General features: G+C 45.1%; 1 protein-coding gene across 1 annotated transcript in view; it reads right to left on the bottom strand.

The window, feature by feature from the left end:
- The window catches only part of LOC138293872 (potassium channel subfamily T member 1-like), a 577,968-nt gene that overhangs the window by 368,297 nt on the left and 183,243 nt on the right, over positions 1-26,428 (bottom strand). The window contains exons 9-10 of the mRNA XM_069233172.1: positions 13,088-13,182; positions 10,624-10,804 (exon numbers count right to left, since the gene is read on the bottom strand). Coding sequence (XP_069089273.1) covers positions 10,624-10,804; positions 13,088-13,182 — 276 coding nt within the window. The remainder of the gene's footprint in view (positions 1-10,623; positions 10,805-13,087; positions 13,183-26,428) is intronic.

Consider the following 26,428-nt stretch of genomic DNA (forward strand, 5'->3'; position numbering starts at 1 on the left):
ACATCCCCTGCCACCCCTGCCCACCCCAGGAGGACACCCAAGGATGGAGGGACCCATCCCAGTGAAGTACAGGTAAGTTCAGGTAAGTATCATTTTTTTTTATTTTTATTTTTTGTGGCATAGGGGGGCCTTATTTGTGCCCCCCTACATGCCACTATGCCCAATGACCATGCCCAGGGGACACAAGTCCCCTGGGCATGGCCTTTGGGCAAGGGGGCATGACTCCTGTCTTTACTAAGACAGGAGTCATGAAATGGCGTCTGGGCGTCGTAAAAAAATGGCGCAAATCGGGTTGAGGCGATTTTTTTGCCTCAACCTGACTTGCCCCATTTTAAGACGCCCTAACGTCATTTTTGCCCAACGCCGGCGCTGCCTGGTCTACGTGGTTTTTTCCACGCACACCAGGCAGCGCCGGTCTGCTTGCGCCGGCTAACGCCATTCCATAAATACGGCGCCCGCATGGCGCTTCAGAATGGCGTTAGACGGCGCTAAATTTTTTTACGCTAAACTGCGTTAGCGCAGTTTAGCGTCAAAAAGTATAAATATGGGCCTGCGTGTTAACACAGGTACCCAGCATTGCACTTTTACCCATTAACAAACTGTAAACACTGCACTATTTAGGCCAAGGGGAAATGTATCTAGACAAATATACATACACTGAATTTATTTGATAGTATTAGTGCCTTCAGACACACTCAGCAGACACTGCACTAATTGTTTTATAAGGGTAGTGCCGACAATCACATGATCAATAGATACTGCAGAATTTATGTTAAAGGGTTAATGCAGAAATATATGTCTATTAGAGTCTGCTAGTCCTTAACTGTATTAAAAAATATAAGTACACGTGCCCAGAATTTGTCTTAGGGTACAGCACCCACTTCTCCCGATTGGCACTGCTCGCGCCCATCACTGGAGCAGGCCACCGCCTGCATAGAGAATGCCAAAGCTAGAGCTCAGTAAGCGCGCCGAGCAAGCTGTCCAACAAGGGGGGTTCTGTGGGGGTTGTCCCCACAAGAATGCTTTCCCTTGGTGTTTTCCATATTTTCAAAGCTGTGCACACGTTCCCATAGATTCCTAATTACAACTGACACACAAGTGACTATTGCTCAGTGCGCCCTGGGGAGAGGCCAAGGATTGGATGAGCATGTAATAGAAGCACCATTATAAACCACTGATTGGAGCTGTCAGAAACTCATGTTACCTTCAACCGCAACTACTGAGGCCGAGTCGTGAAGGCATAAGCACCCTCCACCACACACACACACACACACTTTCCGAACTCATCCTGCCACCTAGAGGCTTCTCAATTCACACGAAGCACTACACGAGACTCATGTTACATAAAAAAATAAACCTGCAGAAACACAACATCTGGGAAAAGAAAACACTGTTAGGAAATAGGGACACATACCATGCGCCATGGAGCAAAACAAGGGTTCCTGCACATATTGTTCAGAAACAAATCATTTTGTTAGCTTGCAAAGTTAAGAAGTTTACAAAGAAGGGGCCCATTTCAAAGTGTGCTTGCAGATGCTGCTAATGCTGGGCACCCACCCCACATACCGTATTGACTTACACACATTGTCGCTCACATATGGTCTCTTTCATTCTCTCTCTCTCTCCCCTTCATAGGACAGGGACCTGTTTCAGAGTTTAAACGTATGTCCTGTCAGTAAAGAGAAAACTTGGTAGATCCAGTATTTGGCACCATGTAGTGGTACTAGCCATATGGCGGGTGCTGCGCGATGTGGATGGAAAGTGGGGACAGGGGAAGGAGGGAGTGGGGGGGGATAAATTAAATCTTCAAAAAAAAAACTTACCTTAACTCGCAGCACACCGCCCCTCCGTCTCTGCTGCTTTTCGCTACAGGCACAGGCTCCAAGCCTGCCCTGCGCCAATCCTGATGCTGCTCAGAGCAGCATAAGTATTGTCTGGGAGCGCCCAGCCTGTGTAGGCTCTCTCCAGCCCGCCAACCATGCCTACTGCGCATGTGTGTATGACCTTCCCAAGAGAGACGGCCAAACAGTGCTGAGCACTCTCCCTCAGTGCACATCACCCCCAATGCCCCGCCCATTTCAGAATGAAAGGATGACCAACATAGTTTATCATCCTTTCATTCTGAAAGGTTTGCAGCTTCTGCTGCTGGTGGGGGCAACGCTCCTCCACCCATATGGAGGAGCCGCCCCAGGTAATGTGTTAGTTGTATCCACCTCCACGCACTCTGCACACAGGCCTACAAGCAGCCATGAACCAGCAGAGTTCCAGGCGCTGATGCACACAGTCCTACCGGAGGCCACGAACCAGCAGCGAGCCGGTCGCTGATGCACGCAGACTTACAGGCAGCCACAAACCAGCAGGGTGCCGGACACTGAGGCACACAGGCCTACAGGCAGCCAAGAACCAGTAGAGTACCAGGCACTGATGCTCACAGACCCCCAGGCTGCCACGAACTAGCAGAGTGCCGGATGCTAATGCACACAGGCCTACAGGCAGCCACGAACCAGCAAAGTACCGGGCACTGATGCACACAGACCTCCCGGCAGCCACAAACCAGCAGAGTGCCGAACACTGATGCACACAGACCTACAAGCAGCCACGAACCAGCAGGGAGCCAGCCACTGATGGACATAAAGCCACAGTCAGCCATGAAACAGCAGAGTACCAGGCACTGATGCACACTGACCCACAGGCAGCCACAAACCAGCAGAGTACCACTTACTGATGCACACAGAGCCACAGGCATCCACGAACCAGCAGAGTGCCAGAAACTGATGTACACAGACCAACCGGGCCACATGCAGCCATGAGCCAACAGAGTGCCAGGCATTGATGCACCTGACCTACAATCAGCAACGAGCCAGCAGAGTGCCAGGCACTGATCGACTCAAACCCACAGGCAGCCACGAACCAGTAGAGTACCGGGCACCGATGCACACAGACCTACAGGCAGCCACAAGCCAGCAGAGTACCAGACACTGATGCACACAGACGTACAGGCAGCCACAAACCAACAGGGTACCGGACACTGATGCACACAGACCTATAGGCAGCCACGAACCTGCAGAGTGCCGGACACTGATGCACACAGACCTACAGGCCTCCATACACAAACCCACCCTGACATGGCGGCACACATTCACAGATGTGTAATGTTGGGCTGTATTGGCAGCTTATAGAGCCGTAGGGCAGATGAGAAAATAAGTGAGAGGGAATGAGGGAGGAACTTTGTGAATGGAATGATCTTCCCCAAAAGGCTGCAGCAGTCGGTTTGCACAGGACAAAGAAGAAGAAAAGTGGTTGAAGGATAGTGTAAGGGGGACTAGAGAGGAGTCAGCATCTGACAGAGAGTTATGGAGTGTAGAACAATAAAGTTCCCACTGAGGTATCACAAAGAGTGTTTTCGGAAACGTGGATTAGTCCTTTAAAAAAACACATCGCAACAAGAAATGTGAAGAGGGATGGCTGAGTTGGTAAGCATAAAAAGGCTGAAATAGCTGAAAGATAACTCAACTGTTGTCACAGCGAAGGATTGCTGAGCTAAAGATAGACAAAACAGAAGAACAACTGTGCATTTAAGGGTGGGATGTTACAGGAATGACACCAGACAACAAACGTCTCCCAGCTTTCAGTGTACACTGATTTGGTAGATAGATGACTGGCTGCTAAGATGACACCAACCACTTCAGGTGGAAGACTGTAAGCCATCATCTGCCATCACTCAGGTTCCTCACATGGAGGAGTAAGTTGTGCAGACTCGGGTGAAACAGTCGACCCTTCTACTGCACCACAAGGTCTTCCTGGAGGGACAGCCAGATGGGAGGATGTGCTCATGGCCAGAAGTTCTGGGCACAACGCTCTCCTCACCCAGCCTGGAGCCCCTAGTAGGACTTGGGCCTGGAGTCTCTTGTTTTTTTTTCAGTACTCCAGGTTGAAGAAGCAGGGGCAGAAATGTGTATAGGAGTCCCAAGCCCCATTGGAGGCAAAAGGCATCTCCGAAGGATGACAGCCTTGGGAACTCCAACATACAAAATCTTGGACAACCAAGTTTCTTTCTGTGTTATAGAGAATTGATCAAACCAGGGTTCTCCCCGTTGCTGGAACATGCCATTCGCCACCTCTGAATGTAACTGCTATTGGTAATCCGTTAGGCAACGGTAGATGAATTTGCCCGCCCTGGTGTTTACATTTCTAGGCAGGTGTTGGCAACCTCGGATGTGCCCTGAGCATTTAGTCACTTCCAGAGGTAAAGAGCCCCTTGGGATAGGACCCACAATGCCCGGTTTGCTGCAGTACCACATGTGATTGTGTTGTCTGTGAGCACCTGCACGTGTTCCCCCTTGATGGTTGAAAGGAATGCCTTCAATGTCAAGGGAATCACTTGCAGCTCTAGCAAGTTGATGTGGAGGTGCGTTTTCACTGGAAACTAGAGTTCTCTGAGCTCAACCTCCCCTAGATTAGCTTAATTAGCCCCCAACCCAACAATGAAGCATCTGTCATGATAGTTAGCTCTGGGTGGGGGAGGGAGAGGGATCTGCGCAGGTACAATTACAGTTGGCAAGCCACCACTGAGATCTTGCGCAGCCTTTTTCAACACTAGGATGGCCTCAGAAGGGCCCCCTTAAAGCAGAACCCACTGAGATGTCAGATCTCCCTGCAGAGCCCTGATGTGCCACCTGGCATGGTCCACAAGCAGGATGCAGAAGGACCAGAGGCCCAGAAGCTTGAGAGCCGTTCTAACTGAGCCTCAGATTAAGGGTTGAAACATCATGATCATAGCCTAAATGTCCTGGATTCGTTGAGGTGGAGGGAAGACTTAGAAGTGCACCAAAATGGCTCTGATGAAGTGGAGCCTCTGTGAAGGAGTCAGGTGTGAATTTGGGATGTTGATGATGTTAACAGGTTGACATCATGTGGAGGGGGCTCAAGACTGCTCAAGGCGAGTCTGCCTGTAGTAGCCAGTTGTCATAGTACAGAAAAAATGGTATTCACCACCTCTGTAGATGGGCTGCAATCACCACCATCACTTTTGTGAACACCCAAAGAGGCAGCAGTTAGGCCAAAAGGGGCTTTGTTGCTGGAGTAACTGCTGAGCCGGGGGAGCCGAGCCCAGAGAGCAGACCGTGGCCTTGCTCGCTTTAAATCTTTCAAGGGCTTTTTCCACCTTTGATCCGAACGGCTTAGAGACACTGAAGGGCATGTCAATCAGGGACTGTTGCACATCAGATGAGAAGCCCATGTAATGAATCTAGTTGTGGTGTCAAAGCACTACTCTGATGCTGACTACCCTACCCAGACAGTCGGTCATGTCGAGACCAGAAGAAATTATTTCTCTGTGTCTTGACCATCCAAGATAGGCCTTTGTAATTATAGCCAGAAGTCATCTTGGACTGCTGGCAAAATGTCTGCAAGTCTCTCCTACAGTGCACTGCGAATACCTGCCTAGGAAACATGATGTGTTTATGGACCTTAGAGCCACACTGGTGGAGGAAACCATTCATTTTGCAAATATCTCTATCCTCTTAGATTCCCTACTAGGTTGGCCAGTAGGAAGAGCGTTGGCATTCAGTCTGCTAGTGGAGGCTTGAACCACTAGGCTCTCTGGAGCGGGATGCTGCAGCAGGAAGTCTCAATCTCCAGGAGTCACCTGTCTATGAAATGGAGGACATTGGCCAGTGGTAGACCAACTAGAGGCATCCTCAGATCTCCAGATGGATCTTGCTGGGCACTGAGATGGTGTCAAGGGCCTGCTACAGCTCTTGGAACTGTTGTGCCATTGCCAATGGCCCAGGGATTTTGGGGGTGTAGGGGCTGATTCAGCAGAAGCAGAACAACTTTGCGGATTCCATCTGATGTTAATGCCAGAAAAATGTAGAACCGTATTTGGATTTCTAGTGTTTCTTTGCTTTCCTCGAGTTACCTGATCCCAGCATCCTTGATGAAGACCAGTCACAGGAGCAGCCTCAGAAGCAAGAGTGTGTCCATGCCATTGACTTCAACAGGGACAGCTTCCTCAGCTTTTTGGGAAGTTCGGCGAACTGAGTTTCACTTCACAGATGCTAATGGCCTTCTGGTTAATCTTTCTGCAGTACACGCACAACTCTGAGTTGTGTATGAGCCAAGGCACTGCAAGTAGATGTTGAGGGTGTCGGTCACTGACAACTGTCAGTGACAATCTCAACACAGCTTGAACCCTGTTGGTATCAGTGGAGATATACATGCACACTTCAATAGACATTTTGAGGGACAATATTGCCAAAATGACAGGGAAACAAAGCTCCAGACCCGCCTTGAAAGGGGCAGAAAGAAAGGGAACTGACATCAGCACACTGAAGTAGCGCAGATATAGTGGCCTCATCTGGCCATTCTGGTCACATCAGGGACAGGATGGAGCTGACACATAACCATATGATGCCAACTGCTGAAGCGTTAGGGGTTTTCCACAAAAATTCCTTGATCCAGTCTGGCTCTTCTGGAAATTTACAAGGTGAGGAATCTGCAGGTTTGAATCTGTCAGAAACAGCAGTTACAATGTTGTTGTGTTAGCAAAGTAAATACATCAACGAGCACTCAGTGGCTGTAGTCTAGCAAAATGACTGTTTGAGCCCCAAAACCAAAACTAATAGATAACACAAATAGGAAGAGCTTGCCATCCACCAAATGTTATGGCCTCAATGCAAATTCTATCTAAGCAATGGTAATCCAGGAAAAACACATGAAAAGCAATAGCTAAATATGTATGACTGAAAGCTCAGCTTCTCTGTAATCCTTATTCTACTTTTGTGAAGAAGTGATGACATGAGGGCATCCAGACAAATAAAGCTGTCAGTTCCCAGTCCTAAGAACCTATGTGTGGAGAAGTGGATAGAGAGGGATATAAGGGGAATAAAGGACAGAGAAATAGAACTGAGCAAAGAGGTACAACTGCTGAGGGGGCTGACAGATGACAGCGCGAGGCATCTTTCTTTCTTCTCTGCCAAGATTGTAATTATCCTGACAGCTGTCAATTCAAACATACCAGAAAGGGCTCTGTTGGTGTCATGTCAGCGACAATTGCATGATAAGGTGCGATGAGAAAGCCCTAGGGAAGTGACAGGAACAGGCATCTTGGAGGCTCTGAACAAGACTGTGCAGGTACAGCACTGGCCAGCAGGCCAGACTCAAAACCTTGCACAACCACACCACAAGCCAGGTAAAGGCTAGATAATTTGCACAGCCCCAGCTCAGCAAACTACAGGAAGAGGCCCATAACAGCCCCACCACAGGTGCAGTAAAAGTAAAACACAAGTCACACAGTCAATCACCAGGGTCAGATTGGGAAAGAAAATGGGCCCGGGCATCAAAATAAAAATATCTTCCATGAACAAATCAGAAAAGTGCCCTACTTTGACTGGCTGTATAGGTGTTTTGCAGGGTATTGGAAACTGTGTACATTTATGCTCACTGTGGGGTATGTTTGTGGTAAAGGAAGAGAAATCAACAGTAAAAACCAACCCAATCTATAATTGGGCTAACAAACAGCCAACAAACGAGGCCACCTACGGACCTGTCAGACCAACCCTTCTAGAATTGCTAGATTGTGAGAGTCATACCTTCAGGGATGTGTACGGAGTGGGAGATACCCCCCAAAATTTAATTTTTTTAAATATTTTTTTTTAAATCACATTTTCTTGAGATTTTTGTCAAATAAAACCCATGATTGGACATGAGTGAGAGCTCTGGCGATGAGTGTGAAGGCAGTGTGAATTTCTTACAGTGCCAGTGAGTGTTTCATAGAGGTATTTAGACTTCGTGCAGATGCAATCTGGGCTACTAAAAGGCCTGCTCTCGCTCCTCATCCTAAGCCTGGTCTGTTGTTGCTAAGTATATGCTTATACTAGCCTTCTCTCCTGGGCCTCCATGCCATACATTTCTCCGAGGAGAAACTGGACTAGAGTGGACAACACAGTGCAGACTGTCCCTACACTGGCTGATCTTACTTTTCCAAATGAATTAAAGTTAATTCCCATAATCCTGTTCATTACTACTGTTAAATTGCACCAGCCTGGCCTGTCGGTTTTAGTTGGGTACACCCATTAGCTTGTTGGGAAATCTCAGCCTCACACCTCCCTAACATTATAGAGCAAGCTATGCACCAGAAGGACAATGCAGTCTGCTTATCACAAGCCTAACACGAACACTGCAATGGTTCAGCATAATCCCAGCATCAATGGCACAGTGCATCACCAAAAGGGGTCTAGCAAAGGCGTGTGCAGTCCTGAAGCACTCCCAGTAACAGCTGGCAAAGTCTAAACAGGGATAAGCTTCGGGTCTGGCCAAAGTGTTATGGTACTTTACGTAAAATAACAGATTTCCTTTGGAGATCATTGGTGTTACTTAATAACTGGATGTTTACTTGTAATCTAGCCTTAGAGGAGGCACCCTCAGGCAAGCCTTACCTTGCTTTATGGAAATGGAAGTCTCGGATCTGGCTCGACCCAGGCTCAGCACAGGCCAGGAAGTACCACAAGCATGGACACTGTCAATACAGGCCCGGCTCAAACAGATTAAGAACATGTGGTGTGAAAAGGGGCTGCAGAGATAGTGAATCAGAACATGGAAGTTGTTAGGATAGCTCTGCTCCAGGGTAGGGCCTGGACTTTGTCTTTCTTAGGTGGAGGGCTTGGGCCTCAAGTTCTTCAAGTAGCATCCACTGTCATGAACAATTAATTTACCCTTAGGTGGATGAGGACCTCAGACTAACTGACAAATCAGCCATAAATAGTGATGCTATAAGAATCTGCAACAATCCAGAGAAAACAGAATTTTGCCTAATGGCTCACTGCAGCTGTATGACATGGCTAAACAACATTGAGAATGCCAATAGCGGTGCTTAAAAGCATTACAGCTTCGCACCGCAGCACAGTGGCTGTGCAGTATGGCTGCATAGGCAAGATATTTTGTCTTGTGCAATTCTTGTTTATAGTCTTGTGTTTGAGATATGGTCTCAGTATCTTCCACATCTAGCTTTAGGGGACACATGTTGCTTCATTGATAAAGATTTGCTTAATTTTTAAAAGTCCATACAGATTGAGCTCTTCCATCAGCTCGGTGTAACTGGAATCTTTAGTTTTAAGGGTTGAAGTGCACTCGCTTAGAGACCTCTGTAAGGCCAGAACTGATGATCTGATGCACGTCCCTTTTCATCAACAGGTGTCCACCACAATTCTATGAGAATTTTTACTGCTGGAGTGGCATGTTTGAAGAAATGGAGTGGAAGACATCAGACATCCTTGCATCCAGTGCTTGGAATGGAAATCTAGCAGTGCAGGCACACAGCACCTTGCCATTTCTAGCACAACCTGTATCTCCTAGCACTGTACTGTGCCACGCCTGCTACCATTGATGGAAGCAAGATGGGCTGATCATGCTAAATGCACATTCAGCCTCCACTATCTTGGCGGGAGGCCTGGGTGGAGTCCAGCTAAGTGTGCAGCATGATGGCAAGGGATAAAACTAGTTTATTCGGTGTACAAAGCTTTTCTAAGGTACTTTGTCAAAGGTTTTGACCCTGGCCCTGTCTTTTGATGAGAGTTCAACAAACACACAAGGTGTTGCTGACAGGTGGAAGCGCTGTGCAGTGGAGCCAAGTCGGAGGGTCTTACTGTGCGGTGGTGAGTACTGTGAGACTGGTGCTGGTCGGGTCAGATCAGAGCAAGCAACAGTGCAAGAGGGAAGCCTTTAAATCACAAGTGAGTGGTGCAAGCTTTGAATGTTTAAACAGAAAACTTACTTGCCTGTAACGCACATGAAAGACCCTAACACTAGTTTTCCAGAGGGGGGCGCATGATGGGTCTTGTGCACTGTCAAGAGTTTCTTAACCAGGAGCATAGATGGGTGTGGAAATGAGGTCGATAAGGGATTACCTGTCTCAGGAAGATGGCGAAATGCCTTTCTGGGGCTACATAAACTGGATTAAGAACTATAGGATATGCAAGGGGGTTGAACCACAATGGGCCATGCAAAAGAGAGCGATTCACCCAGATCAGAACACAAAGGAAAGTGGAAATGAGACAGATTTAATAGAATGATGAAGCGGTGGGGACCAGCATTACTGGATAGGGATTTCTATGGGATGTGGTCTGATGAATGAGATTGGGAACACAATTGGAGAAGTGAGGGGAAGCTAATTACTTGGATCAATAGTAGAACTGAATGTAAAAATAAGCTGAATAATGGATTACCAGGATGAGGAACAGCAAGGAGTAGATCTGGATTAGGAGCTCAACAGGTAATGTGAAACACCCATTTTACTCTTGGATTGGTAGGAAAATGGACAAACGAGAGGGGGCCTTACAGATTGTGACTATAGTAGGAATTACAAGAGGGGTGGATTGCTTTGACTGGGAGCATTATGACATACTCAAGAGGGAGTGTTAGCTAAACTGCGAAGCACCGCGTGATTTACAAGGGCAAAAGATTACCTAGATCAGGAGCTCGATGAGATATGCACGGGTAACAGATTACCTAGATAAGAGTACTTTTGAGCATGCAAAGACACAGCATTATCTGTATTTGTATGATGGGATGTGGCAGATTACCTGGGTCGATAGCACAACGAGGACTGAGATATCACAATGTTACCTGGATCGGTAGCACAATGAGCGCCACACAGATCATGATGACTACGAGAAGCTGGGACGGCCAGATCTTGGGGGTCACATCACCAAAGCCCACAGTGGAGAAGGTAACGATGCAGAAGTACAGCGAGTCAAAGAGGGTCAGGTTGTTTCCAGCCCTTTCCAAGTGTTGGATGCCACAAATACTGTGGATAGAGAAAGGTGGGAGTCAGCATCAGCACCAAACAAGAACTATGGAACATAAAAAGTAACCTTTACTCAAGCCAATCAATATTTTTTCTCATTGACCTGTCACAGATCTGACCTCACCGACATTCTTAACCAGTGGTTATAGAAGACATTGATCACATGCTCTTAGAAATGTCTGAGTAAATTTGCCATTGGAGGCACAGGGTTCCTCAAATTTGTCCACATTGGCCGCCCATAGAAGAATCTCTAGTAACTGACAGTGGATCCAACCATCAAACAACATATCCAGCAGAAATAAAACACAAAAAGTAAGATAAAATCACATGCCATGCTAACTACAAACATCCACCACCTTAAAAATGCTTAGGAAACCTCATATCTTCGCCAACCCATTTGCGAGACCTCACATTTTATAGAGAACATAGTGCTGAGTTGTACTTCGACAAACTAGGAAAAAGATTCGACCATAGCAGCCTAAAATTAAATAATTATTTGCAGATAACTTGCAAATCAAATCATGGGCCATATTCATCATATTACAGTGACAATTAAAAAAACAAACATTGATAATCACTTTGCACCCTCCTACTATGAAGCTGTTTGACACCATATGGTCAATAAGCAAATGCCATGCAAATAAACAAATGCTAATAGAGAAATACACTCATTTTGGCAGCGATCCCAATGTTTAAACACAAGAAGTGGAGGATTATCTGTAAGAATTGTCCTACACTTTTATGCAGAATGATGCTTCCTGAGAGTGTGAGCATGGGCAAAAATCTATAAGTCTGTAACAAGGTTACAATATAGTAACTTGAACAAGGGATCCTCACTCTACAAACTCAAGATCTCCGCCATCAGGTATTTCGAAATAGTATCAAGCTTATTGAAGCCTCTAGTTCAGTGGTCCTCAACCTGTGGTCCGGGGACCACTGTGAGTCCACGAAGCCTACTGAAGGGTCTGCAACTAATTAGAAAATAAATAATATTAACAGATTGATAAAGCAAATTTATGTGACGAAGCAACATTTAAAGATTAAAAATGTTAATCGTTCTGTAAGTGTGAAGGAGTTTGAAATTAGGCTAAAAATAAGTTAGTATCCTCAGATTGATTGGTGGAAGCAGTCCAAGTGCAACAAACAGAATACAGTATGGATGCTGAGTGGCCTAAATTGAATTTCAAAAGCTTCAACCTTCCCAATAAAATCAAAACTCAATTTTTATTTAAATATTGCGAATTAAATATTTCATCATTTATTTTTATGTATAACTATTTGTTTGATGAATGATTATTTCTTTTTTGTGTATTGGTTTGTGGTTCAAATTATCGAAAATGCTTATGCCAGTGTCCCCGGTTTCAGTAATGACTCAGTGGGAGTCCTCAGATTCCAATGATGATTCAATGGGGTTCCCTGGGTTCCAGTGGTGATTAAGTGGAGGGCCACAGAAGTCAAAAGGTTGAGAAGTGTTGCTCTAGTTGAAATGTTTCACTGGACAAGCTGAATGAGGCAGACATCAGTGCAAGCGTTTGGGGTCACCCATGTGGACACCATGTGTATCTCCATGCCAAGGTGTGTGATAAAATGTCACACATGAACAGAGGTAGCAAAGAAGGTGAGGGAAAGAGATGTGGAATTTGAGTTTTGGACCTGATGGCCTGATTTAGAACTTGACGGATGTATTACTCTGTCACAACGGTCACGGATGTCCCATTCACCGAGATCATAGGATAAAACAAGATTTAGATTTCAGCAGATCGGACATCCGTCACCGTTGTGATGGAGTAACCTGTCCGCTGGGTTCTAAATCAGGCCCTGAGTTTGAATCACAGCCTTGGCACTTTATTGAAAATCGTGTGGCACTGCACAATTCACTTAATCTCCCTGTGCCTAAAATGTATAAGTTGTGTACTTCTGAGCTGTAATAGTGTAAAGAGCTCTGCTACTCCCAAGCTAGGTTTGCACCATATAGATAACATAACATAATATGAGTTTTGGAATCTGATTAAATACATGTTGGAACATACACACCCAAAAACAGGCAACATCCCCTATATCCTGTTTCATAAAAACAATAAATGAATCACAAACATGTACAACACAGGGTATCTGACAACAGAAAACCACACAGATACATGCAGTGGCCCCAAGCCCTCCACAATATTGTCTAAGATGCCCATTCCTTTTATTAACTTTACTGGTAATATTAAGAAACATAACCGGCAAGGTGAGTGAGCTTTAGACCTTGCTGAGCAAAAGAAGTGCACATACAGTACTCACCAGGTGAACATGAGGCAGACCAAAGTGCAAACTAGAATGAGGACTTGGTTGAACATGGCGGAGTGCGTCCGCTGGATTGCTCGGTGGAGGTCATTCTGCATTGAAGATAAAGAGAAGAGAGCATCACAAAATGAAGGGGGGCACAATGAGAAATAACTTAAAGAAAATAAAGTAATATGCTGTTGTGTGTGAAGCGTAGGTGGCGCAATGGAAGAAATACGTATGTGGTTTGGTGCAGAGGGTGTTTTCATCTGCCATATATTTTTGGGGCAGATTTATAAAAACTGCTGCTGCACACAGTGTGGCGTCACTTTTGTAGTGCCCCTTAGTGCCCACCTAATGCCACCATGTGTGCGCCATTTTTAAAATATGATGCACCATGGCGGTAGTTAGGGAACTAGCGTCATACTTTTTTACGCTAGTTTGGTGCTTTGCAGGATTAGCGTCAAAACTTTTGACGCTAATCCTGCAAAGCACATTGAGGCCCATTGTAAACAGTGGTGTACCTCCTTTCAACGCCTGCTCTGAGCAGGCGTTAAAAGTGCCGAAAAAAATGACACAAAGGAATCTCTTAGATTTCTTTTGCTCCATTTTCTCAGCCCCTCTAACAGAAAACACATCCTTTGCATACATTATGCCTGATGTAGGCATAATGTAGAGCAGAGGGTACAAGGTGGCACAATACATGCATTACGCTACTTTGCAAATTTGGTGTGGCGATTTTGGCCTAATTGAGCAACATTAGCATAAAAAGAATTATGCTAATATGGCACATGGAGGCACTAGGGGCTCTTAAATCTCCCCCTCTATTATCTTGGGCATTCTTAACCAGAAACAATATTTTCGAGCAATAGCAAGAGGGAAGTCTGGGCAGCTCAATGGCTGGGTTGCCCAGTGTGTAGCCACGAAACCTGAGTTCACGCCTCAACTTCCTCGCTTGCCCAAACTGTGTGTTCATAGGCGATGACTTCACATTACTTTAGTTTCTTCTCCTTGGTCGTCACATTTGTAGTAATTCAGCTCAGAAAGTGTGCTATACTATAAGCAGGTCAATTGACTATAATGTTGCTGCATCTTTAATTGACAATATTGGATGTACGTGGGGGCACATAACAGCTGACGTCATATCGTCGTTTGGGCAGGAGTCGGATCATGAATGTTTCCACGTTTAGAAACTACTACTTCTGATAAATGTCACTCACTTTGTTGATACAATTTAAAGTACTAAAGAGAAAAACGTCCATGTGTTAAATAAGTACACTTGTTTAAATTTTGAAGATTCTTTATTAGACCTCTACATTATGTTTTTGCATGATCTAATGCCAAATAATTTGGTGGCTTAGCTGGAGCTTGGGCTCCAAGAGTCAGATAAGACCCTTGGCTCGGCTCTCCCTAATAATTTGCTGGTTTGTCCATCTTTAAGCACCAAGGTAGGCCACTCCGATCCAGTCCTTACACTCCCACTTCCCTTGCAAGTTCTCCGATGCAGCACATCCAGAACATGGCAATGACCAACTGTTCTAGCACACGATTAACAAAGAGCCTCCACGGTCGTGGCGGAGGCTTCACACTCGCGGGGGAATCTCCGCAATCAACTGCAGTGGGGAGATTCACCATGAGTACAGAGACTCCACCATGACTGTGGGGACTCTTTGTGAATTGGGCCCTGTCAGAGAAACAGATTTAATTTGCTGATTTTAAGTGATGCTCCACCGTGGCAGCTAGAAAACAGGACACGGAAGACTTTATGTGTCATGCGTTGTGGCACCCAAGAGATGTTGTCAGGAACGAACTTGTGGAACTTAAGGAAAGAAAAGCTTATCGCACACTTACCACCTTCAGAAAACTTTCACTGTGTGAGGGAGGGGGGGAGCCTTGAAGGGGCGGGGCTTTGTGCCAGTCACAGCATGTGGCACTTCTACTCACCACCTCCCTCCTCTCATAGCAAAAAACAGTGCTTCTGAGGCTACTGCTGGGGTCCTGGGGAGATTTCACACCCAAGAATGAACATTGTCCATGCAGAGCCTAACATGAGCCCAAAGCCCACCCAATGCAAGGATTTATAGCTCACTTTATTTTCACATTGTGATATCAGCTCTTCACCAGGAGACCGTGGGAAGGAAAGCAATATTGTGTGACACATAGTGGCACCGTGTGAGTTGGGAAGTTTGTTATTGAGAGGGAAGCTTGTTCTGCTCCAGTCCATGGTGCCCTGGGATCTGATAAAGCAAAGAATACTGACACTGTAAAGTAAAAGTAAGACCAAAGTGCATTTACAAGAACGTCCTCCAGGCCGTCATGCACATATGCCCTTTGTCGTGTTTGCAACAACGTATGAAAGAATGTACTCCTTTAAATAAATGTTGTTCGCTAATAAATGTCGTATTATTATTAATATATGTTGATAAAAGCAATGTTTCTTTTAGTGGAACAGGAGGCAAGGGAGATGGTCTCCTTCAAAGCGTCACAGTGACTGTGATACAACAGAGTATATATCAGTGCTTAATTTGTGCTTGTTGTTTCCGGTGCTGAGCACCTGCGCTTATTTTTGAGGGTCGGGGCTTATTCTTCTGCCTCAAGCATTTGCTGTGAGCAAAAGACACATATGGGAAAGACGAAGGAAGGGAAAAACGAAAAAGCGTCATAAAGGGAGAAAGTAGAAAGCTCCTAGAGTGAGCTGAAGGGGCAGGGAGTGGCTTTATATGGATTGAAGAGGCCCGAGATGGCTTCAGGATTACGCCGCCTCAGTATTCTGTGTTCCCACATTTAATTGCAGCAGCAGCGTGTTTAAGAAGAAGGGTTTCAGCACCGGCACGTTTTTATTTACAAATTAACACTGGTATAAATATTTCAGTGCCGGACAATTTACAATGTACAGTTGTTGGAAGTTCCAGCAGAGATCCTGCTTTAACTCCTTGAAGCTTGGAAGGAAGGTGTGATTGGTTGGTTACTACAAAGAAAGGGAGGAGGAGACTGTTAGGTGGTAAGAAAGGAATGTAGACTGTTGATGTGTAGACTGGAATCTGCAGCCTTCCCCGGGGGTACAGTGACTGAGGTAGCATGGCCACTGGAGTGGAGAGAAGAAATCCTGGTAGTAGTCCAGGCCTGCTAGAAGTTTGTGTTGGGTCTATGTCAGCTCCTAATAACAAAAAAAAAATAGAATCCTCCATGGAAAGAGGAAACCCAGCAGCTCTAGCATCTTAAATTTTTTATTTGTATGGCTCTGTTCAGCTATCTCTTCTGTAAATACGAGCACTGGCCAGCGCCTATGAGACCTACTAGTTTTGCACGTGTGTTTTTAGCCAATCTAAACAACAATGGTGTTGCTGTGCAGCATGGCTAAAAACTATAGGTTCATGGGCTTTTTTTCTTTTTATTTACAGATCCGGGATGGATCTGTAAATTTAAAAAAGGAAGTGCAAAATTGTTTTTTTTAAACCTAGAGTCAAAGTGCTTTAAAAAAATTAAAATGGATGAGTCGGATATGGCAGTAGATTGGGAAAGGGTGAAGCAACACAGTGGGCGGGGAGAAGCAAAACAAAAGAGAAAACACAGGATTAAAGGTAGAAACACACAAGCCACAGAACAAACTAGAGATCAGCTAAGGTAGACGAGCGCACAAGCAAGAGACAGCAAGATTAGTGCAGGTGGGGAAGAACATGGAGGGGGAGAAAAACACATGAGGGAGACAGTTGGAAAACACATGCACGCTCATGAACTGCTTAAACAAAACAAGTAGGTAACTCGAAGCGAGCAGAGAAAACATAGAAACCAGCCATAAAGGTGGCAGAGGCTATGTTCCATGGGTAAGACAAATACAAATGAAGAGGCTGAAACATGGAAAGCCATTCAACTGAAAACAAGCAAGTAAGATTGAGAGACAGTAAAGCCAACTCATGGTAAGAAGTGGGCAGACTGCAATCCCCTGTATTTTCACAGTTGTTTTGTTTGTTTAAAATAGTATGTTTTAACTGACATTTCACCAAACTATAACCAGGGCCAATAGAATTATGCTGCAGGAGAAATGCAAATTATGCAGCAGGGTTGAGTAAATTATGCTGCAAGAAAAAGGCATATTGTGCGGCATAATGCCGCACATTTGGTAATAGTATTACTTCCTTATTTCATAATTTTTGAACTTGGTAACACTGTCTGGACATTGGTTGCACATCATTAGTACCATTTTACTACCCAAATATACCAAGAACAACAAAAAGGTAACAAGTCCAGCTTTGGAAAGGGCCTTCCACTGTATGGCAACCTATATTGCTACATTTTTAGTAACTAACGTCTGAACCGTTTGAGCTAGAAACAATACCTTTTTGTTAAAATCTGCAGATTGTGCAGCAGATGATGGATTATGAGGCAAATTTGGCAAATCTATAATTATGCGCAAAGCACGAGGACTGCACAGTTGCATAATTCCAGAGGCCCTGACTGTAACTCCCTTTTAACCTTTATTTTTTCATTCAATTTGCATGTTTTTTTCCTGATGTAAAGTAACATTTTATTACAATTCCTAAGTATAATGTCACTTCAACCTTCGTTTTTTTCAATGAACATATATTTATATAAGTTCTGAATTTATTCCCACAAAACCATGGAAATTCAGAATCCATAGTTCGGGTTATCTCAAGTAACTATGACTCATGCCCTAAGGTGACTATAACCTGTGCCCTCACCACTATAACTCGTGCCCTAAAATAATTTTAATGTACGCCTTTGCCTTGCACAATTTTTTCCTCAATAATTTTACTGCAAACATTACATTAATCTTATCAATGATGTTATCAAAGATTTCATGAGAGTTGTAATATGTGGGGTAATTAGGAGTGCAGGGCAAGGGCGCGAGCTATAGTTACCTTAGGGCATGAGTTATAGTTACTTGAAATAAGTGTAACTGCTGAATTTCTGTGGTTTTGTGTGAGTAAATTCAGAACCTAACTATAATATCCCTGTAACCTTTGTTTTTTTCAGCCAATGTCTTTTTTTTTTACGTTAAGTGATTTAATTACTATACCTTAATCCAACCACCGCCACGCATGGCCTACGGTCATGTGTGGAGGAGGTTGGCTGCAAGGCTGAAGGCCATGCATGGTTGGCTGGTTATACTGGGTTGGCTGCAGGCTTGCAGCCAGTCTCTGCAGTGTATCCCCTAAAACCAGGCAATCCTGTGCCACGCATGACCTTCAGCCGGGCGCGGTGGGGTGTGGCTGCAGGGCCTGGCCTACCCCCTGTAGTTACCCAACCTCATGCCATGCACGGTCTTCCCAGGAACACCAAATAAAAAAATAGTTAGGGGGCTGCCACCTCCCGGGAACTGGGAGCTGCTTAAAATAATTTTTTAGTGGGGTGCATGGATCCACCCTGTGCCCCAGGGACCACCACCCCCTGGGGCTACATTAAATAAATATAATTGGGAACCGCATGGACCTCACGGGCCTCAGGGACCACCACATTCCCAGGGCTACATGATGAAAAAAACGTAGGGGGGCTGTGAGAACCACCCAGGTCCCAAGGACCACCACCTTCCCAGGACAGCACTAAAGAAATATATGGGGGGCCTACATACCACCCCGTGCCCTGAGGACCATCACCTCCCTAGGGCTACAAAATCAAACAAATTAGGGGGGCACGCTGACCCCACAGGACCCTGGGATCCACCACCTCCCTGGGGCAGCAAATTAAAAATAGTTAGGGGTTCTGCATGGACCCCCAGCCCCAGGGTTCACCACCTCCCTAGGGCTACATTATATAAATACTTGGGCGGGGGGGGGCAAATGGACTCCACGAGGCCCTGGAGATCATCACTACCCCAGGGCCGCATGGACCCACTGGTTATTTGTTATTGTAGCTCCCAGGAGGTAGCAGTCCTAATGGCTCAGGGGGTCTGCACAGCCCCCCTCAGCAAATGTTCTATATTTGGCCCTGGGAAGGTGGTGGTCTCTGGGGCCCAGGGTGGTTCACACGGCCCCCTCATATTACAGTATTTTAGCCCCAGGGAAATGGAGAGCCCTGGGGCCTGTGGGAGTCTGCGGGCCCCCTCATTACTTTTTCTCTTTCTCGCACCGGGGAGGTGGTCATTCCCGGGGCACAGGGAGGTCCGTGCAACCCCTGACATGTTACAATATAGCAGCCCCAGGGAGGTGGTAAACCCTGGGGGTCTGAAGGCCCCCCTATTCATTTTTCTTATCTTATCCTGGGGAGGAGTGGCCCCCGGGGCCCAGGGTGGGCCATACGCCCCACAGTACTATGCTATTTAGGTAGTGGTCCCAAGGTCTTTAACAAACCCAAAGGGGGGGTGCCTTCCTTATTTTATAAACCATGAATGCTCCTAGGCCCTGGCCCACCTGGGGGCAAAATCTGAGAAATCTGTGGATCAAGCCGCAGATATCCCAGTGAATTAAAAAGTACTTTTAAGCCCTGGCAGGTCCCCAGGGGACCTCTGGATCAGGGCTAGTGGGTTAGACCCTGCCCCCTTTTTCACTTTTTTTTTTTACTTTTGTTTTGGGACTGAAGCCGTCATGAAATGGCTGCCAACACTTCTTGTTTGAAGTGTTGGCAGCCAATCAGATCTCAGAAGGAGATCTCCCTGGATCCTGCGGCCCTAAATACACACATTTCTTTTCCCTATAATATCTCGAACACTACTGAACGGATTTACACCAAATTTAAAAAAAACATGATGTGTGAACCAAAAGCTACCTTTATACCAAATTTGGTGTAATTCCGTCCAGAGGTTTGGGCTGCATGTGTGTTTAAAGAGTCTATGGAAATGAACATGGGACACACACTTTTTTTTACCCCCATTTTTCTTAGATCCTACTTGACGCTTCATCCCAAATCTATCCATGCACAACAAGACCCTAGATGGCACTTTTGTTCGGAACTTTTGTTTGGAAAAATTCATGAAGATTTGTGAATCGATACCAAAGATATAGGCAAGTCAAAAAACGCTTTTTCAATGGAAACTAGGTCCTAATTATAACTACCTTTAGGTGACACACACACACACACATATATATATATATATATTCTCCACCAAATGACACAAAGTCATACACTGCACACACAGGAATTCTTGTGTTTGATGTTTATTCTTACAGCAGAAACGAGTAACCCAAACACCATCAACGCGTTTCAACCACCAAGGTCTTGATCATCGTTTCTGCTGTAAGAATAACCATGAAACACAAGGATTCCTGTGTGTGCCGTGTATGACTTTGTGTCATTTGGTGGAGAATGATTTACAGGGCTGGCCCGTCCCTGACACGAGCACCGACTTAATGGACGGTGGCCTGACAGGGTCCATTTGGAACAACAACAACAACAACAACAACAACAAAAAATATATATATATATATATATATATATATATATATATATATATATATATATATATATATATATTCACTTAAAAATCCAAAGGTTACAGGGACGTTATAGTTAGGTTTACATTTTAAATCTACAAAACCATAGAAATTCACCAGTTATAGTTAGATTTATCTCAAGTAAATATAACTCGTGCCCTAAGGTATCTATAACTTGCACCCTCGCAATGCAGAGTTTTTCGTCAAAAAATGTACTGCAAATATTACAGTGATATCATCAATGATGTTATCAAAGATGGCATGAGTGCCGTAATTTGTGGGGTAATTAGGAGTGCATGGCGAGGGTGCAAATTATAGTTATCATAGGGCATGAGTCACCTGAGCTGCTGTCTGGAAATCATCTGGGTGATCCGTAAAGCACAGGCCGAGATAAAGGTGGGGGGTGAAATGTATATATATATATATATATATATATATATATATATATATATATATATATATATATATATGTATAAATATTGATATATATATTAACATATGCTTAAAATGCTAAAATGATCTGACAATATAGATACATATAACTATCAAATTGAAACATTTAAGAAAGCAACACTAATTTGAATTGAAAAGTAAAAAAGGAAAAATGTATATGCATTGTGTCTGTTTGTTTTTCTGTTCTGCCTCCTGACAAAGTTTTGGTCATTCTTTACATTGTGGTCAGTTGCTTTAACCATGGGCCCAAGGCCTATACATTAAAACCTCTTTCGGTGGTCCTTCGGACATATTTTTAACATCCCTTCTGGGTCATTTTTGACTTGAAAGAGTGAGCTCTCTCATTTTTTGAGGACTTTATACGTTGTTGTAGGTATTAGCGTAAACCTGTTGCAATCATTGGTCACTAAGGACCAGATGTATCATATACCCGATTTGCGATTCTCAAATAGCGATTTTTAAGAAATCGCTATTTCAGAAATGCAAAAAGGTATGTATGATTTTTGCGATTCGGTAATAGCGATTTCGTAAAAATCGCAAATGCTATTACCGAATCGCAAATAGAGAATCTGTCCCCATTCGCACCTATGGGCCTGTTGGCCCATTTCTGCAAATTTTTTGCATTTCCAAAATTGGGATTTCTTAACCAGAAATCACAATTTTGGAAATGCAAAACCCCAGGGTGCTGGGGGCCTAAGGCCCCCTCTGCTGCACCCCAAAATGTTTTGGGGGGACATGTAAGGTGCACACATGCCAAAAGGGCATGTGTGCTTTACATGTACATTATAAAAATGCATTTCAAATGCATTTTCAAATTTTGCACATGGTTACCACCAGGTTTAACCTGGTGGTAATTAGCGATTCCTAAATGCCCAAATCGCATTTAGGAATGGCTTCATACATGTGCTAAGAAATCGCAAATAAGTATTCCTTATTTGCGATTTCTTATTTAGAGAGTCGCAATTTGCGACTCTCTAAACAGGGTCGCAATTTTAAGGAATCGCTATTTTTGCAATTCCTTAAAATTGCGTTCAGAATGTCTTTCATACATTCTGAACTGGCTTTTTGCATTTGCACCGTTTGCGAATGCAAAAAACCTTGATACATCTGGCCCTAAGTTCCATGGTATATCTAGAATGTTGACTTTTTTCTGTATGCATAGGAAGGAGCCGATGATGACAGGTTAAGCCTGTTGGTAGCACGATCCGACAGTCTTCTTGTGGTTGCTTCAGTGAAGCATTTCTTATTTTTACACAAATTATTTTTACACAAATTGTTTGCAACTAGTTGACATTGCACCTTCTTGTTTCAGTACTGTGAGAAAGTAGCCTCTTTCTAGCCTTATTACCCCCACTTTTGGCCTGTTTGTGAGTGTATGTCAGGGTGTTTTCACTGTCTCACTGGGATCCTGATAACCAGGGCCCAGTGCTCATAGTGAAAACCCTATGTTTTCAGTATGTTTGTTATGTGCCACTGGGACCCTGCTAGTCAGGACCCCAGTGCTCATAAGTTTGTGGCCTATATGTGTGTGTTTCCTGTGTAGTGCCTAACTGTCTCACTGAGGCTCTGCTAATCAGAACCTCAGTGGTTATGCTCTCTCATTTCTTTCATATTGTCACTAACAGGCTAGTGACCAATTTTACCAATTTACATTGGCTTACTGGAACACCCTTATAATTCCCTAGTATATGGTACTGAGGTACCCAGGGTATTGGGGTTCCAGGAGATCCCTATGGGCTGCAGCATTTCTTTTGCCACCCATAGGGAGCTCTGACAATTCTTACACAGGCCTGCCACTGCAGCCTGAGTGAAATAACATCCACGTTATTTCACAGCCATTTTACACTGCACTTAAGTAACTTATAAGTCACCTATATGTCTAACCTTTACCTGGTAAAGGTTAGGTGCAAAGTTACTTAGTGTGAGGGCACCCTGGCACTAGCCAAGGTGCCCCCAAATTGTTCAGGGCCAATTCGCCGGACTTTGTGAGTGCGGGGACACCATTACACGCGTGCACTACATATAGGTCATTACCTATATGTAGCTTCACAATGGTAACTCCGAATATGGCCATGTAACATGTCTATGATCATGGGATTGCCCCCTCTATACCATCCTGGCATAGTTGTCACAATCCCATGATCCCAGTGGTCTGTAGCACAGACCCTGGTACTGCCAAACTGCCTTTCCTGGGGTTTCACTGCAGCTGCTGCTGCTGCCAACCCCTCAGACAGGCATCTGCCCTCCTGGGGTCCAGCCAGGCCTGGCCCAGGATGGCAGAACAAAGAACTTCCTCTGAGAGAGGGTGTTACACCCTCTCCCTTTGGAAAATGGTGTGAAGGCAGGGGAGGAGTAGCCTCCCCCAGCCTCTGGAAATGCTTTCTTGGGCACAGATGTGCCCAATTCTGCATAAGCCAGTCTACACCGGTTAAGGAGACCCCTAAGCCCTGCTCTGGCGCGAAACTGGACAAAGGAAAGGGGAGTGACCACTCCCCTGACCTGCACCTCCCCTGGGAGGTGTCCAGAGCTCCTCCAGTGTGCTCCAGACCTCTGCCATCTTGGAAACAGAGGTGCTGCTGGCACACTGGACTGCTCTGAGTGGCCAGTGCCACCAGGTGACGTCAGAGACTCCTTCTGATAGGCTCCTTCAGGTGTTGCTAGCCTATCCTCTCTCCTAGGTAGCCAAACCCTCTTTTCTGGCTATTTAGGGTCTCTGTCTCTGGGGAAACTTTAGATAACGAATGCAAGAGCTCATCCGAGTTCCTCTGCATCTCTCTCTTCACCTTCTGCCAAGGAATCGACTGCTGACCACGCTGGAAGCCTGCAAAACTGCAACATAGTAGCAAAGACGACTACTGCAACTCTGTAACGCTAATCCTGCTGCCTTCTCGACTGTTTTCCTGGTGGTGCATGCTGTGGGGGTAGTCTGCCTCCTCTCTGCACTAGAAGCTCCGAAGAAATCTCCCGTGGGTCGACAGAATCTTCCCCCTGCAACCGCAGGCACCAAAAAGCTGCATTACCGGTCCCTTGGGTCTCCTCTCAGCACAACGAGCGAGGTCCCTCGAATCCAGCAACTCTGTCCAAGTGACTCCCACAGTCCAGTGACTCTTCAGTCCAAGTTTGGTGGAGGTAAGTCCTTGCCTCCCCACGCCAGACTGCATTGCTGGGAACCGCGACTTTTGCAGCTACTCCGGCCTCCGTGCACTTCCGGCGGAAATCCTTTGTGCACAGTCCAGCCTGGGTCCACGGCACTCTAACCTGCATTGCACGACCTCCTAAGTTGTTCTCCGGCGACGTGGGACTTCTTTGTGCGACTTCGGGTGAGCACCGTTTCACGCATCCTCGTAGTGCCTGTTTCTGGCACTTCTCCGGGTGCTACCTGCTGCTGAGAGGGCTCCTTGTCTTGCTCGACGTCCCCTCTCTGGTCCTGGTCCTTCCTGGACCACAGCAGCATCCAAAAACGCTTACCGCACGATTTGCAGCTAGCAAAGCTTGTTGGTGGTCTTTCGGCGGGAAAACACTTCTGCACGACTCTCCAAGGCAAGAGGGATCCGTCCACCAAAGGGGAAGTCTCTAGCCCTTTTCGTTCCTGCAGAAACCTCAGCTTCTTCTGTCCAGTAGAAGCTTCTTTGCACCCGCAGCTGGCATTTCCTGAGCATCTGCCCATCTCCGACTTGCTTGTGACTTTTGGACTTGGTCCCCTTGTTCCACAGGTACCCTTGACTGGAAATCCATCGTTGTTGCATTGTTGGTTTGTGTCTTTCCTGCCTTATTCCCCTATCACGACTTCTTTGTCCTTTGGGGAACTTTAGTGCACTTTGCACTCACTTTTCAGGGTCTTGGGGTGGGCTAATTTTCTAACCCTTACTATTTTCTAATAGTCCCAGCGACCCTCTACAAGGTCACATAGGTTTGGGGTCCATTTGTGGTTCGCATTCCACTTTTGGAGTATATGGTTTGTGTTGCCCCTATCCCTATGTGTCCCCATTGCATCCTATTGTAACTATACATTGTTTGCACTGTTTTCTAAGACTATACTGCATATTTTTGGTATTGTGTATATATATCTTGTGTATATTTCCTATCCTCTCACTGAGGGTACACTCTGAGATACTTTGGCATATTGTCATAAAAATAAAGTACCTTTATTTTTAGTATAACTGTGTATTGTGTTTTCTTATGATATTGTGCATATGACACTAAGTGGTACTGTAGGAGCTTCACTCGTCTCCTAGTTCAGCCTACGCTGCTCTGTTAAGCTACCATTATCTATCAGCCTATGCTGCTAGACACCCTATACACTAATAAGGGATAACTGGGCCTGGTGCAAGGTGCAAGTACCCCTTGGTACTCACTACAAGCCAGTCCAGCCTCCTACATTGGTTGTGCAGCGGTGGGATAAGTGCTTTGAGACTACTTACCACTCTTGTCATTGTACTTTTCATAAGAGAAAAATATACAAAACAAGTTCAGTGTATATACACATAACCAAAAAGTTTTGCATTTCCTCTTTTCACTCTTTTCTAAGTGCTGAAAAGTACTTCTAACTTTCTAAAAAGTTCTAAAAAGTGTAAAAAGTTTTTTTTCTCTGTCTTTCTAAAAACTTTTTATCCTTTTTCTATCACTTTAACTCTTTCTAAAAATGTCTGGCACAGGGCAAAATGTTGATCTGTCCAAACTTGCATATGACCACCTTAGCTGGAAAGGAGCAAGGAGTCTCTGTGTAGAAAGAGTTTTGAGTGTAGGGAAGAATCCTACCTTGGAATTGTTACTTAACATGCTTAGAGAACAAGATAAGGCTAAAAGTGCCCCATCTGTTGAAAAAGTAGCTAATGGTTCCCAATCTGATCCAGGGACTCCCCCAGGAAAAGATTCAGGAAAGAAACTTCCCCATAGTCATCCTGCAAAACAGCATGATTCCAGGAATCTGCACAAGATAGTTCCCCCTTATAAGGAGGGGGATGACATTAACAAGTGGTTTGCTGCACTTGAGAGGGCCTGTGCTGTACAGGATGTCCCTCAAAGGCAGTGGGCTGCTATCCTATGGCTATTATTTAGTGGAAAAGGTAGGGATAGGCTCCTTACTGTGAAAGAAAATGAAGCTAATGATTACAAAGTTCTTAAGAATGCACTCCTGGATGGTTATGGCTTAACCACTGAACAATACAGGATAAAGTTCAGAGAGACCAAAAAGGAGTCTTCACAAGACTGGGTTGATTTCATTGACCATTCAGTGAAGGCCTTGGAGGGGTGGTTACATGGCAGTAAAGTTACTGATTATGACAGCCTGTATAACTTGATCCTGAGAGAGCATATTCTTAATAATTGTGTGTCTGATTTGTTGCACCAGTACTTGTTGGACTCTGATCTGACCTCTCCCCAAGAATTGGGAAAGAAGGCAGACAAATGGGTCAGAACAAGAGTGAACAGAAAAGTTCATACAGGGGGTGACAAAGAGAACAATAAGAAGAAAGATGGTGAAAAATCTCAAGATAAGCATGGGGACAAGGGTAAAACC

The sequence above is a fragment of the Pleurodeles waltl genome, chromosome 4_2, assembly GCF_031143425.1.
Source record: "Pleurodeles waltl isolate 20211129_DDA chromosome 4_2, aPleWal1.hap1.20221129, whole genome shotgun sequence".
NCBI classification, from domain to species: Eukaryota; Metazoa; Chordata; class Amphibia; order Caudata; family Salamandridae; genus Pleurodeles; species Pleurodeles waltl.